Here is a 12,357-nt window from a genome sequence, read left to right on the forward strand (position 1 = left end):
GCTCAAAGTTTCAAGATCAAAGAATTTCAAGGTCAAGGCTGAAATTATACAGAATAGGGTTGGGATTCTTACCACAAAATCTCGGCAAACTTATTGACTCGCATATAAGCCGAAGGTGGGAAATGCAGCAGCTGCTGGTAAATTTACAGGATGGCCTAAGCGCTTAATCCATGCTCCATAATCACAGGCTCTCCCATCCAACCTCCCCCCCCCCAACAAATACAGAAAAGTCAAGAGGATGAATAGCTGCTGGTTTTTGTACCCCGCTTTTCACTAACCAAAGGGGTCTCAAACCCTGAATGACCAACATGTGCGTGTTCTGAAGACCTCATGGAATCTATGAACTGACCTTTGGAAAACAAATCCTTATTGAACTGTATATACAGCAAGGCAACTAAGCGAACAATTAGCAGCCGGGCCTTACCACAGCCACCATTGAAGAAGCGGGTGGCGGCCGATGGAGACGGCGAGTGGGACACCGGGACGCACGTGGCTGCAGCATGCATGGGAGGCGGAGCAAGGTGGACTATCTAGACACCGCATGCTTCCACCTCTCCTTCTTTGTGCCTTCACAGTGATCAATTCATGTTCATCGCAGCTTCGGCTTAGGCACGGTTGGAGCCTGTTGGCAGGGAGCCCAGTTTGCATACTGGACTCTCTGGGAATTGAGGGTCTCCTTTACAAGACTGGCAGAGATGTGAGCACGGCCTGCCCGGCTGGAAAGTCAGGGGCTCATAGCTTAGTGACCAAGTTGAGGTGGACGCCTGGTGGGCCCCGTTATGGTCGTTTCCCAGTGAGAGATTCTGGATGCGCAAATCCTGCTCTCCCGGCTGGGATGGAATGGGCCCAGAGCATCCCACGAGCCTCGGGTGCAGCAGCCGGATGGCTCCTTCACATGCTGGGCCACTATGGGAGGCATAATAAATTGGCTGAGGCCATATGTACTCCAGGGAAGTGAGTTGAGGATTCATTGGCAGACGTGCCACCCTGCTCATCAAACGTTCATCGTAAATATTTCTTAACTGAGGAAAGAGCTGGGTAACCGAACACTGCAATTCATGTCAGTTATGAGGTAACCACAGACTGCTATTGCATTCCTGTCGGGTTCTGCCGAGAAATGCAGAGGTTCCTGACGAGCAAGGTTTGCCTCAGCCAAGAAGCCACTTGCCTATAAATGCTGTCATAGGCCACCTTCTTTAATCAGAGAACGCAACCTGATGGGTCTGTCTGCATTGCAAGCTCTGTCCTGACGGGCATCATGGCTGCTCCTGTTTTTTTCTTTCCCTTGGCCGTCTTGCTTGCTACAGCTAGAAGAGGTATGTTGTCCGATTGTGCAAGTTTCGTTTTTAAAATTTCATTTTGCCGCTGGTGGATTGCCAGCATTTGGAGTCCCCTACGGCAGGGGTAGCCAACCTGTGGTCCTCCAGATGTCCGTGGACTACAATTCCCATGAGCCCCTGCCAGCAAACGCTGGCACGGGCTCATGGGAATTGTAGTCCACAAACATCTGGAGGACCACAGGTTGACTACCCCTGCCCTACGGCACTCTGGGAGGCAGCCTTAACGGTTGTGAGGTCTGGAGATAATTTGCTGCTAGAGTATTTTTTAATGGGGATATTATATTCTGTCTGTTTTTATGTGAGGTTTTTATTCCGTGACCCACCACGAGACGGCTTGATTCACTGCTCCTCCACATGCAGCCAGCTGGGTGACTTTGGGCTTGTCACAGCCCTGATAGTGCTTTTCTAACTGAGCAGTCCTGACAGGGCTCTCTCAGCCCCACCTCCCTTGCAGGGTGCCTGTTGTGGGGAGAGGAAGAGAAGGTGATTGTAAGCTACTTTGAGACTCCTCCAGACACTGAAAAGCAGGGTATCAAAACCAATACTACTACTTCTTCTTCAATCTCTCTGCAATTGGGTAGACATGATACCTGAAGTGACAGGTGCAGTCCTGGAAGAATTGGTGGACCTCAGCAGGTGAAATATTGGGGAAGGAAAATGTCAGTTATTGCTTGAGAGCCACCTTGGTGTAGTGGTTAAGAGCAGTGGCTTCTAATCTGGAGAATCAGCTTAAATTCCCCACTCTTCCTCCACATACAGGCAGCTGAGTGACCCTGGGCTAGTCAAAATTCCCTCGGCGGTCTCTCAGCCCCACCTACCTCACAGGATGTCTGCTGTGAAGAGAGGAGAGGAAAGGAAAGGTGTTTGTAAGCTCCTTTGGGTAGTGAAAAGCAGGGTACAAAAAAACAGTTGTTCTTCCAGCTTCTGCACAGGTTAAGCATTGGAGGAGGCAGGATTCATAAAGGTAGTAATGGAAGAGTTTTCCTTTTGAGTTGCAGACTGGCACTGTGCCAAGTAAGACATGACATGGCCGCAGCTTTATTAATGCCAACCCATAACAGAGGGTGGGCCCCAATTTGGGAATGAAGGAGGAAGCCCGTCACCCACACAGCCGTCTAGCTGCAACAACCCGGAACCCAGAGGCACCCTGGTACCGCCCTTCCCAGCCGGGAAAGACAGCCCTTGCCTCTGGAGCTCTCCACGCGGGAAACAAGAGAGCTTTGAGAGAACTGTGAACGACCCAAGGTTACCAGCAGACTTCTTGTGGAAGAGTGTGGAATCAAACCCAGCTCTCCAAATTAGAGTGTACCTCTCAACCTCTGCATCTCTTAACATTTTCCAAAATGACTAAACATTCCCCTAGACCAGCCTTTCTCAACTTTTTTATTGTTGAGAAACCCCTAAAACAATCTTCAGCCTTGGAAAAACTCCCCAGAAGTGGTGCAATCATGCAGAATAGGGTTGGGAAGCATTTCTCAACCCCGGGGTTTCTTCACAGCCTTGGAAGAGTTTCCCAAATGGCTAGGAGGATATAATATTTATTAGGTGATATCAGCACATATGTCATGCCAACCTGCCTCTTTCTCTCTTCTGCCCCCCCCCCCCATGGCCAATGATGAACCTAGAGGGGGTGGGAAGGGGAGGGTTGAGAAAGCCTGCTATAGACAGCCAACTTTCAAATAGAGGCTGCCTGCAGTGGCTCTGCATGACTTCCTGGCCTTGCCCCCTTTCAACAAACCAGTTGTTGCATGGAACAGGTCTTTTCCTTCCTTGAAAGTTTGAAACAATAGTTTTCCTCTCAGACTCGAGAAATGACAGTGTGGTTTTGCATAAAGATTGTAGTGTGTGTGGTGAAAGTAGGCTGGGGACTACATGAAGCCTGTCTTTGCTCTGCCTTATATACTATTTCCCCTCTTCATTCTCTTTTTTCTTCCAGGGTCTTCAATTCAGTGTCAGAAATGCAACCACATAGATGGCCCCTGTACTGATCCGGTTACAGCCTGTGAGCCTGAATTTGATACCTGTGGGGCCATACTGATTGAAACAAGGAAGGGTAAGTTATCAGAATCTTAAGGCAACACTTCCCATCAAATTGACCAGACATGCTAATTCTAAAATGGCAGAAGGGGAGAATGTTGTTGTAAGCTACTTGGGGAGAAAAGCAAGGTATAAATGTCTAAATAAATGTTGCGCAGAGGCAAAGAATTTAGGCCACTTGTTGTCCATGTATTGATCATTATAACCATTCAGTGTGCTGATTTTGAGACTAATACTCACATGAAAGTTCAAGTAATTAATTGTTTAGAATGTTTTCCTAAGTGAAAATGGTTTCCTTGCAGAGTTGATATGATGGCCCTATCCATTTCCCTCCCTCAGAGGGAAGATTTTTCCCTCCTTTTTTTCTTTCCCTTCTCTGACTGAGCCACCTTAGTTACCTGTTTTCTTCTTCTTTGAAGAATTCTGGCTGTCTCACCATGTCATATTTTGGATTTTTGCTCAGTCCTGGAACCCAAGGGAAGGAATGGAAGCCACCTTGAGCTTATATGACTTAAATGGCACTTTAGATGTTTTTATATCTCCATTTAGCAAAATATTTTATTCAAAATAGAGGGGAAGGATCAGGTGAAATCAGGGGTTGAAATTTCTGAAGTAATTAAATATAACTCCGAGGTAAAACCAATACATACACAGACTTGAGTCCTTATGTTTCAGGCTGAGAGTTTTTTAAGCTATTTAGAATGACTTAATTCTTTTGTTCCAGTGTTTTCCTCAAAGACTTCAGTACACTTTCTTTGAGTATTCTCTCTTTTGGTCTCCAGTAGGTTGGAACACTGTCTCCAGCACCCCAATCCGTTCTCTTGAAACATCAGTAGTCTTGAGATTTGAACTGATTCTTAAAGTCCCTAAAGGCAGTTTCTAACCAGACCAGAGATCTCTATACTCTTCAGAGCTATCACCCCATTTAGACTGTGTAGGGAAATTTCTTCTATATAAGATCTGTCCCCTTTCCTTGGCCCAAATGTCTTCATCGAACTTCCTAAACTTCCTCAGTTCTCCCCCAGTTCTCCTGTCTGTGTTAAACTGCTCTCAGTCAGGACTGAATTCTGAAATTGTTAGTACTTGACACTTCTCAGCTAGGGCTGAAAACAGTAAATCCTCATCAACATCTAAATCTGAAGTTTTCCTCTGCTCTGCTTATGCTAACCAGTCTGATCTCTTGGAACAGCCTGTTACTCAAGGCTTTCAGGCTCTGTGAATAATTAACACTTCACAATCCTTTATTGTTTAGACAGTACATTGATTGTCTCCATTGACAATCTTTTGATTATTCTAGACTCAAATGTACAGCCAAATCGCATTGTGTCATATGAAATAGGACTGGAATACTATCTATTGCCCAAAGAATATTGAACATCAACATTTGCAGAACAGAATTTTTGAGGAGCGATGTGTTGCTTCTGGTGAAATCCTCATGTCTTAGAAATATATTCCCAATTTCATCCTAATGTATAGCTTCGATGAAAGTGAAAATCACCAGAAAATTTTGCACAACTCATCATGAATGCACTCCTGGTGCAATATTTATGGATCTTGAAAACGGATTCCGGGAGTCGGGTAACAGTGTCTGCTGCAAAACAGATGGCTGCAATACAGCAACACTTACAGGTATGTGTCCTGTGCAAATGTGAATTATTTGTGCTGTGTAGATTGTTGATCCACATTGCTTAGTGTTGTATACTCTGCTTTTCAGTAGCTCACCCTTTAATGAAGAAGAACAAACTGGTAGCCAACCCAGGATGCAGAGTATGGTTCTGTTCACAAATCTGCCCACCCACCCACCCACCCGCCCACCCGCCCACCCGCCCGCCCATCCATCCACCCGCCCACCCACCCATCCATCCATCCATCCATCCATCCATCCATTCAAAGCATGATCACTTTGGCATATCCTTCAAAAGAGGCATCCATTTAACTTCAGGCCTGGAGGGTATATAGGTGATGTGGCTCTTTGGGCCTTTCCCCAGGCCTATCGTATCATAGTCTTAATAACTATCCATCCTTCACTCATTCTCATTATCTATTTCTCCAAATAGCTCTCACAATTTAACCTATTCTCACATCTATGAGAGTGACACATTTGGCAATGCATAAAGCACCTTTAGGTAGCCCCTAAATTGTGTTTTTTTTTTTACTGAGTATATTTATCAGTTGCTTTTCCACTTGAAAAGTTTTCCCAAGGAGAAGAACCCCATGGATAATACTACTGTTAGTAGAAAGGCTGCCTGTTATACCGTTAGGGAACGTCTGCCATCCTTAGTCCTCTTGAAGGCGGCAGAATCCAAAACATGTACTCATAATCTCCTCAGCAGCCTTAGCTGGTATGGCTGGCCTTTTCCTGCAAGGGATACCATGTGAACAGTGATTTGTGTGGCACACGAATACAGTGGCTAAATATATACAGAGACACAAAGTCTCTTCTCTTCAAGAAGTGCTGCCAATTTGCTGCCTGACAATCATACATTCACCAAGAACACTTAGGCATGTTGTGGAAGATATATCACCATGTCTGAACCTCTGTGATATCTTTGAACCTCTGAAGCAGTGATATCAGTGCTCTCTCAGCCTCACCCATCCCACAGGGTGTCTGTTGTGGGGAGAGGAATGGGAAGGCGACTGTAAGCCGCTTTGAGCCTCCTTCAGGTAGGGAAAAGCAGCATATAAGAACCAACTCTTCTTCTTCTTCTTCTGGTCCGGTTCCTCACTACATCCTTTCACTCATATTCTATCCCCAATTGAACTCCTGCGTGTTTGATCAAGAGAGACAAGGAAGATGAGTGACAGGATACAGCAGTGGAGCAAGAGTTTCCTGCACCTAACTTGGAGCATTGCAATTGCTAAATGTAATAACATCAACTTCATGGTGCATCCTAGCTACCATGCCTTCTATTAATGTTTCTTCCAGGAACTGTCTATATGAGTTCAGTGAACCACACTGGCCACTTGCTCCATGCCAGTTTGAAGATTTAAGCCCAGAAGCTGTTGACCCAAATGCAACCCCCAGTGGTCCAAGAGAGCTTTCACAGAGCTTTTCCATTTTGCATCTCTTAATCTTCTCTAATAGAAGCATAGTTGGAAGAGGCCATCCGGGCCATCCAGTCCAACCCCCTGCTCAGTGCAGGATCAGCTTAAAGCATTCATGAAAATCCAAATTTAAATCAATGCAGGCAGAGTTTAACTTTCCAAAGACGGGTTAAGGACCAGTCTGCTTAAAAAAATTAAATATTTTTATTAAGAAGAGATACAACTGTGCTTAGAAAGATGAGAGAAGAGAGACCTAACTAACTGTCTAACTGTTGTCTACAGTCATTCTTCTGGAGGCAAGCAGAGAAGTGTGCTCAGAGGTGCAGGAAGTCTCCAGATGAGCCAGTTGGGACATAGGAGGAGATTATTTGAAAAATACCAGGAAGTACCTGGTCTAAATATGCTTAATAACTACACATCTCCCCCAATGCCCCCTGTAGGAGAATCTTTATATGCTGTTGAATCATGCACACTACACATCTTGTATATTCCAACAATCACGTGATGCTTCCCCATTTAGCATCTCTTAATCCTCTCTGCTCCAAACTCAGTCACATGATGCCCCTGTATGTGACTGGATTATCATGTCAGGTTCCTGAAGGGCCAGGTGGTTACCTGGCTGAGTCACGTGACGTTTTTATCAATCAGATCCTTGCATCACTTCATCATCTTATCGGCAACTGCCTGTTGCTTTCAACCCAGGTTGGTGATGGCTGCAACTTCACACAATTTCCACTTTGAAAAGCAGTAGTGAAATATATTGGGGACACTGCTTTAACAATAAAAAATGTTTATTATAACAACAACTCGGTCCACTCACAAATGGCAAAAGAGAAACCACCACTCCCACTAAGTATAGGCTCAAAGGTTTTTATTCTTGTTAGAAGAAGTGTTGGTTTTTATATGCTGCTTTTCTCTACCCGAAGAAGTCTCAGAGCGGTTTACAATCCCCTTCCCTTTCCTCTCCACTATGAGGGAGGTCAGGCTGACAGAGCCCTGATATTACTGCTGGTCAGAACAACTTTATCATTGCTCTGGTGAGCCCAAGGTCACCCAGCTGGTTGCATGTGGGGGAGGAGCGGGGAATCACACCTGGCTCACCAGATACTCCTAACCACAACACTAAACTGGCTCTTAAAAGAACAGTACTCCCTTACTCAGTACATTACAGCCCTCCCCCCTATTTCACAAAATCCTGTAAATATTTCATCTTAAATCTTAGTGGATGGGACCTACAAAGTGTATCCCCAGTCTCCTCTGGAGAGCCTGGGCTAACTGGGTGAGCTGGGTAGTGTTCTTGATCTCCTGCAAAAGGGGCCAGGATTGCATTTTCAGCTGGAGTGTTGCTTGCTACACCGGGCTGTCTCTCCTCCTCTCGGTTGGCCACCCCTAGTTCTGGGGCCAGCTTGCCAGACCTAGGCCTATTCTACACACAATAGATAATGCACGTTCAATGCACTTTAGAAGTAAATTTTCCTGTTCTGCACAGGAAAATCCAGCTGCCAAAGCACAATGAAAGTGCATTATCCTATGTGTGCGGAATGGGCCCTACTCACATTTCCTCCCATTGCCCTGTGCCTCCTCTGATCGACGTGGAGACGGAATGCCCTGCCATCAGGCATTACTGCCCAATCAGAAACTGTCATAATGTTCATGATAGGAGTTGCCGATAGTGACGCCAGGGACACCAATGCTTTGGCCAACTTGTGAGTCTTGAACCTGCAGGTACTAAAGAAAACAGCTCCCTTGGAGCCTGTATCTGCCGTCATATTTGCAGTCACGTAGAACTCGAATTGTTCTGCATTGCTTCCCCACAAGCTGGGTTCTGCCAGGTCAAACTCTTCTATGCAGCCTTGCCTCACCAATTCTGCTCTGCTGGCACAATGATGTCCGTGGGTGGATTCCTTCGGCTACTCCTCCAGGCTTTAGAACAGCAACTCAGTCAACTCACAACTGGCAAAAGAGAAACCAACACCCCCCACTATATACAGGCTCAAAGGCACCAAAACATCCCATGCACAGGGACCAAGTTTCTTCTTCTTAAAGGAACAGTACTCTATTATGCAGAACATTACAAATAGATCTCTAAACACAAGCAGCATAAAATAATGTAAAAAAAAAAGTAAGGCTACTTTTGCATATGGGATCCCTGCCCTCCTCAGAAATAACATAAGAAGAGCCATGCTGAACAAACCAGTGGCCCATCCAGTCATAGAAAGAATAATAGAATAATAGAGTTGGAAGGGACCTCATGGGTCATCTAGTCCAACCCCCTGCACTATGCAGGACACTCACAACCCTATCGCTCATCCACTGTAACTTGCCACCCCCTTAAGCCTTCGCAGAATCAGCCTTTCTGTCAGATGGCTATCCAGCCTCTGTTTAAAAATCTCCAAAGATGGAGAACCCACCACCTCCCGAGGAAGCCTGTTCCACTGAGAAACCGCTCTGTCAGGAACTTCTTCTTGATGTTTAGATGGAATTTCTTTTGAATTAATTTCATCCCATTCAATCTGGTCTGTCCCTCTATACAACTCTGCTCCATCCTCTATATGAAAGCCTTTGAAATACTTGAAGATGGTTATCAGATCCCCTCTCAGTCGTCCCCTCTCCAGGCTAAACAGACCAAGCTCCCCCAACCTTTCTTCATATGTCCAAACCCCTCACCATCTTTGTTGCCCTCATCTGGACACACTCCAGTTTGTCTCCATCCCTCTTCAACTGGGGTGCCCAACACAGTACGCCAAGTGAGGCCCAACCAGAGCAGAGTATGTTGTCCAGCATGTTGCTTCATGCAGTTGCCAAACTGTTGCTTTGGATGGCCAGCAATTAAGGCACAGAGGCCAAGGTCTTCACCTGATGTTGCCTTCTGCCTCTGGGTTTTAGATACTACTCTTCACAGTTCCTTGGGAATATTCCATATCAATTGATCTAAAATCCAGTGTTAAGCAGATTGAAGTGTGGAAGTGTAACCTTTGTTCTATACAGCTCTTTGCCTCATCCATGAGATAGTTAGAACTGATTCCTGGCTTTTTTTGTTTGCAGTACCGACCAGGAATGAAAACTTTAACGGGCTATGGTGCCCTTTCTGCTATGCTGCGGAACCTGCCACATGCAAAGAGGAGGAGATCATCAGATGCAGAGGATCGGAGAATCAGTGTTTCACCAGGAAAGAAGGAAGAGAAATAGGTAATTCTGATGATTTTTTTTAAAGCCCTGTTGTCATATCAAATAAAGACAAGTGGGCCATTTGAATCATTGCTGAGAAGATACTTAGAGCAGTGTACAAAGTTGGGCATAAAATACAATCATTGGAATGATAAAATTAATTAAAAATAGGTCATCAACAGATTAAAATTGGCAACAGCAATTCCCCTGCAGCACATCTATTGCGGAATCCTTTAAAAAGGGTCAGGCTAGTATAGGGCTGATTCTGCACTTACTTTGTTTATTCCATTGTGTATCCTGCTGAATTCAGATCGAATGAAAAAGCCCTGGCTCGGTTTGAGGGCCGTTTTGCTTCTTGTTTTGTCGTCCCTTAAACTAGGGGTAGTCAAACTGCGGCCCTCCAGATGTCCATGGACTACAATTCCCAGGAACCTGGGAATTGTAGTCCATGGACATCTGGAGGGCCGTAGTTTGACTACCCCTGCCTTAAACCCTAATGGCGTGGCGCTTTGAATGCACAGGGGAGGCTTGAAATGCTATGCTGATCCTCTGATTTCTCTCTTGGGTTTCCCAGTCAAAACAGACTCTGCTGACATTAAGATCTTGAACGCGACCACTCACAAAGGCTGTGCCACTGAATCGTTCTGTGCCAACGTAGCAGATACGGGAGTCAGCATTTCGGGAAGTACTTTGGTAGTGGGTGGTCAGACCATAGAGTGCAGAGCTGCCTCGAACGGAACAAGACCAGCGGGCTCCAGGGAACAAAACGCCGTGAACTCTGGACCAAGGATAGAGATGGAAGCAACCCAGCTCTGCCTCCAAGCCTTTGTGGGACTTCTGATGACAACATCTTTCTATCGCCCTCTTTTTTAGTACGCGAGCCGTGACACTCTCCTCAGGACCCATAATCCCGCTATTCTCATGGCGCCATCTTCCCCTTCTCCTTGCCTGTCTCTTTTGCTTTGTTTTGTTTCAGTCTTTCTCTTTCCTCCCTCCCTCCCAGCAGTTCTCAACCTTCCTAATGCCGCGACCCTTTAATCCAGTTCCACATGTTGTGGTGACCCCCAACCATAAAATTATGCAAGGGTTCTTTCACAGAAATTAAACCGAAACTGACCAATGGCGTGAAGATCCATGGTTCATCATTGTATATAAATTAGGTTTTCCCCAGGGTTTCTCAGTTCAGTTCTGCCTCTTGGCCCACCATGCCAATCTCGCTCTTTTCTACTCGATCTCGATCTACCCCGCAAGGCTGTTGTGCGGATGAAATGGAACAGGAGCGATGTCAGCCACTTTGGGACCCCCTTGGAGAGAAGGGCTGCTCGCCCTGCTGCGACCCCTGTGAAAGGATTGTTTGACCCCCAAAGGGGTCCTGGCCCCCAGGTTGAGAACCACTGCGAGGACTGCAGAAGTCAAAGCCTGTGATCATCCTGGAAGAACGTGAAAGCATTTGCACACCACTCTGAACACCACATTCGCAACTATTAGTTGCCATCTACACAGCGGAAAGTAAAACCCACACTGGCACATCTGCATGCTCAATGGACAAATGGCTCCTTTCCCATTTTTTTCTAGCCATAGCTATACATGGCACAGGTTAAAAAAGAGGTTTCGTGTTAAACACATGGAACCATTTGTTCCCATTCCTGTTTTTCAACCCTGGCGTTTCTTGTGGGCCCAGGAAGGATTTCCCAAATAGGTGGGAGTTAATTTTTAACATATTTTAGACATTTGCTTCTGCTAAATATTAGTTTTGGGAAACAGCTTCATGCACCTTTGTTAACCTTTCAATAAAGAGATTTATTCAACTAAGAGTCTGCTTATTGGGGTAATCCTACAGAAATGTGACAGATTGCTGAAATTAACTTCAGTCCAGTTTGTGCCTCCCAACTATGCAACCACCATGGCTGACAGTAACAGAGAGGCCCCAGAGGCCAAACACACTGATGACCAGGGCAATGGCATGCAGGCTGATAGTGGAACTCATTCAGGCCTAGAAAAAGACAGGTTGAAGGTAAGAACGGTCAATGGCAGCATAGCGCTGGGGGTCACCCTGTTAGTCTGACTGGAGACCGGATCATGATGCCAAATCCAAAAGGTTTTTTGGGTGGTGTTTCTGTGCACATGCTTTCCTCATCCTTTCCAGAGAGCAGAGAACACTGCTAAACAGCTGAGAAGGGGGTAAGAGAGTGCCTGCTAAACAGCTGATAATGACAGGCATACCAAACCCTTTAAATGGCTCTCCAAGCCTTCCAAGCAGCACTGCCTGCAAAGGCTTGGGGAGGCATTTAAAGGGCATGGTGTGCCTGTCATTATCACTTCTCAGACATAACGGTGATCTGGGCAAAGCAACTGGTCTCCTTCAGCCCTGGCTGGAACTGTCTCCTCTGGCAGCAGAAGCAGAATGTAGGCAGAAATTCTCTGTGCAGAAATGGGCAGAGAATGGGTAGAGTGCCAGGCTGAGGCAGGAAGATCAAGCCTTAGAAGGGGCCAGAATTAATGATCTCCAGACTACAGAGATTGGTTGCCCAGGAGAAAATGGCCGCTTTGCAGGGTTAACTGTATGGCATAAAAAGCCGACTGAAAACTCTCCCTGCTGTACCCCAAATTGTCCAAGAATTTCCCACGTGAAGCTGGAAACAGCTAGGGGCCCAAGTGAATGATAAGTGCCAGGGAATAAGTGAGTGGCAGGCTGCTGAGTGTTCTTGATCACCATGGAGATAAGAGAACCCGGAGGAGGGAGGGAACAGTTGCCTAGGCAACTGAA

General features: G+C 46.0%; 1 protein-coding gene across 1 annotated transcript; it reads left to right on the forward strand.

The window, feature by feature from the left end:
* The first annotated feature begins 1,213 nt into the window (after positions 1-1,213).
* Positions 1,214-11,398, forward strand: LOC143837037 (phospholipase A2 inhibitor and Ly6/PLAUR domain-containing protein-like). The gene is made up of 5 exons (XM_077336453.1): positions 1,214-1,316; positions 3,277-3,393; positions 4,854-5,006; positions 9,468-9,611; positions 10,165-11,398. Exons 1-5 carry the CDS (start codon positions 1,259-1,261, stop codon positions 10,461-10,463), a joined length of 771 nt encoding a protein of 256 aa, XP_077192568.1. The 5' UTR covers positions 1,214-1,258; the 3' UTR covers positions 10,464-11,398.
* Positions 11,399-12,357: the final 959 nt, after the last annotated feature.

Source organism: Paroedura picta, chromosome 5, assembly GCF_049243985.1.
Source record: "Paroedura picta isolate Pp20150507F chromosome 5, Ppicta_v3.0, whole genome shotgun sequence".
Classification (NCBI taxonomy): Eukaryota; Metazoa; Chordata; class Lepidosauria; order Squamata; family Gekkonidae; genus Paroedura; species Paroedura picta.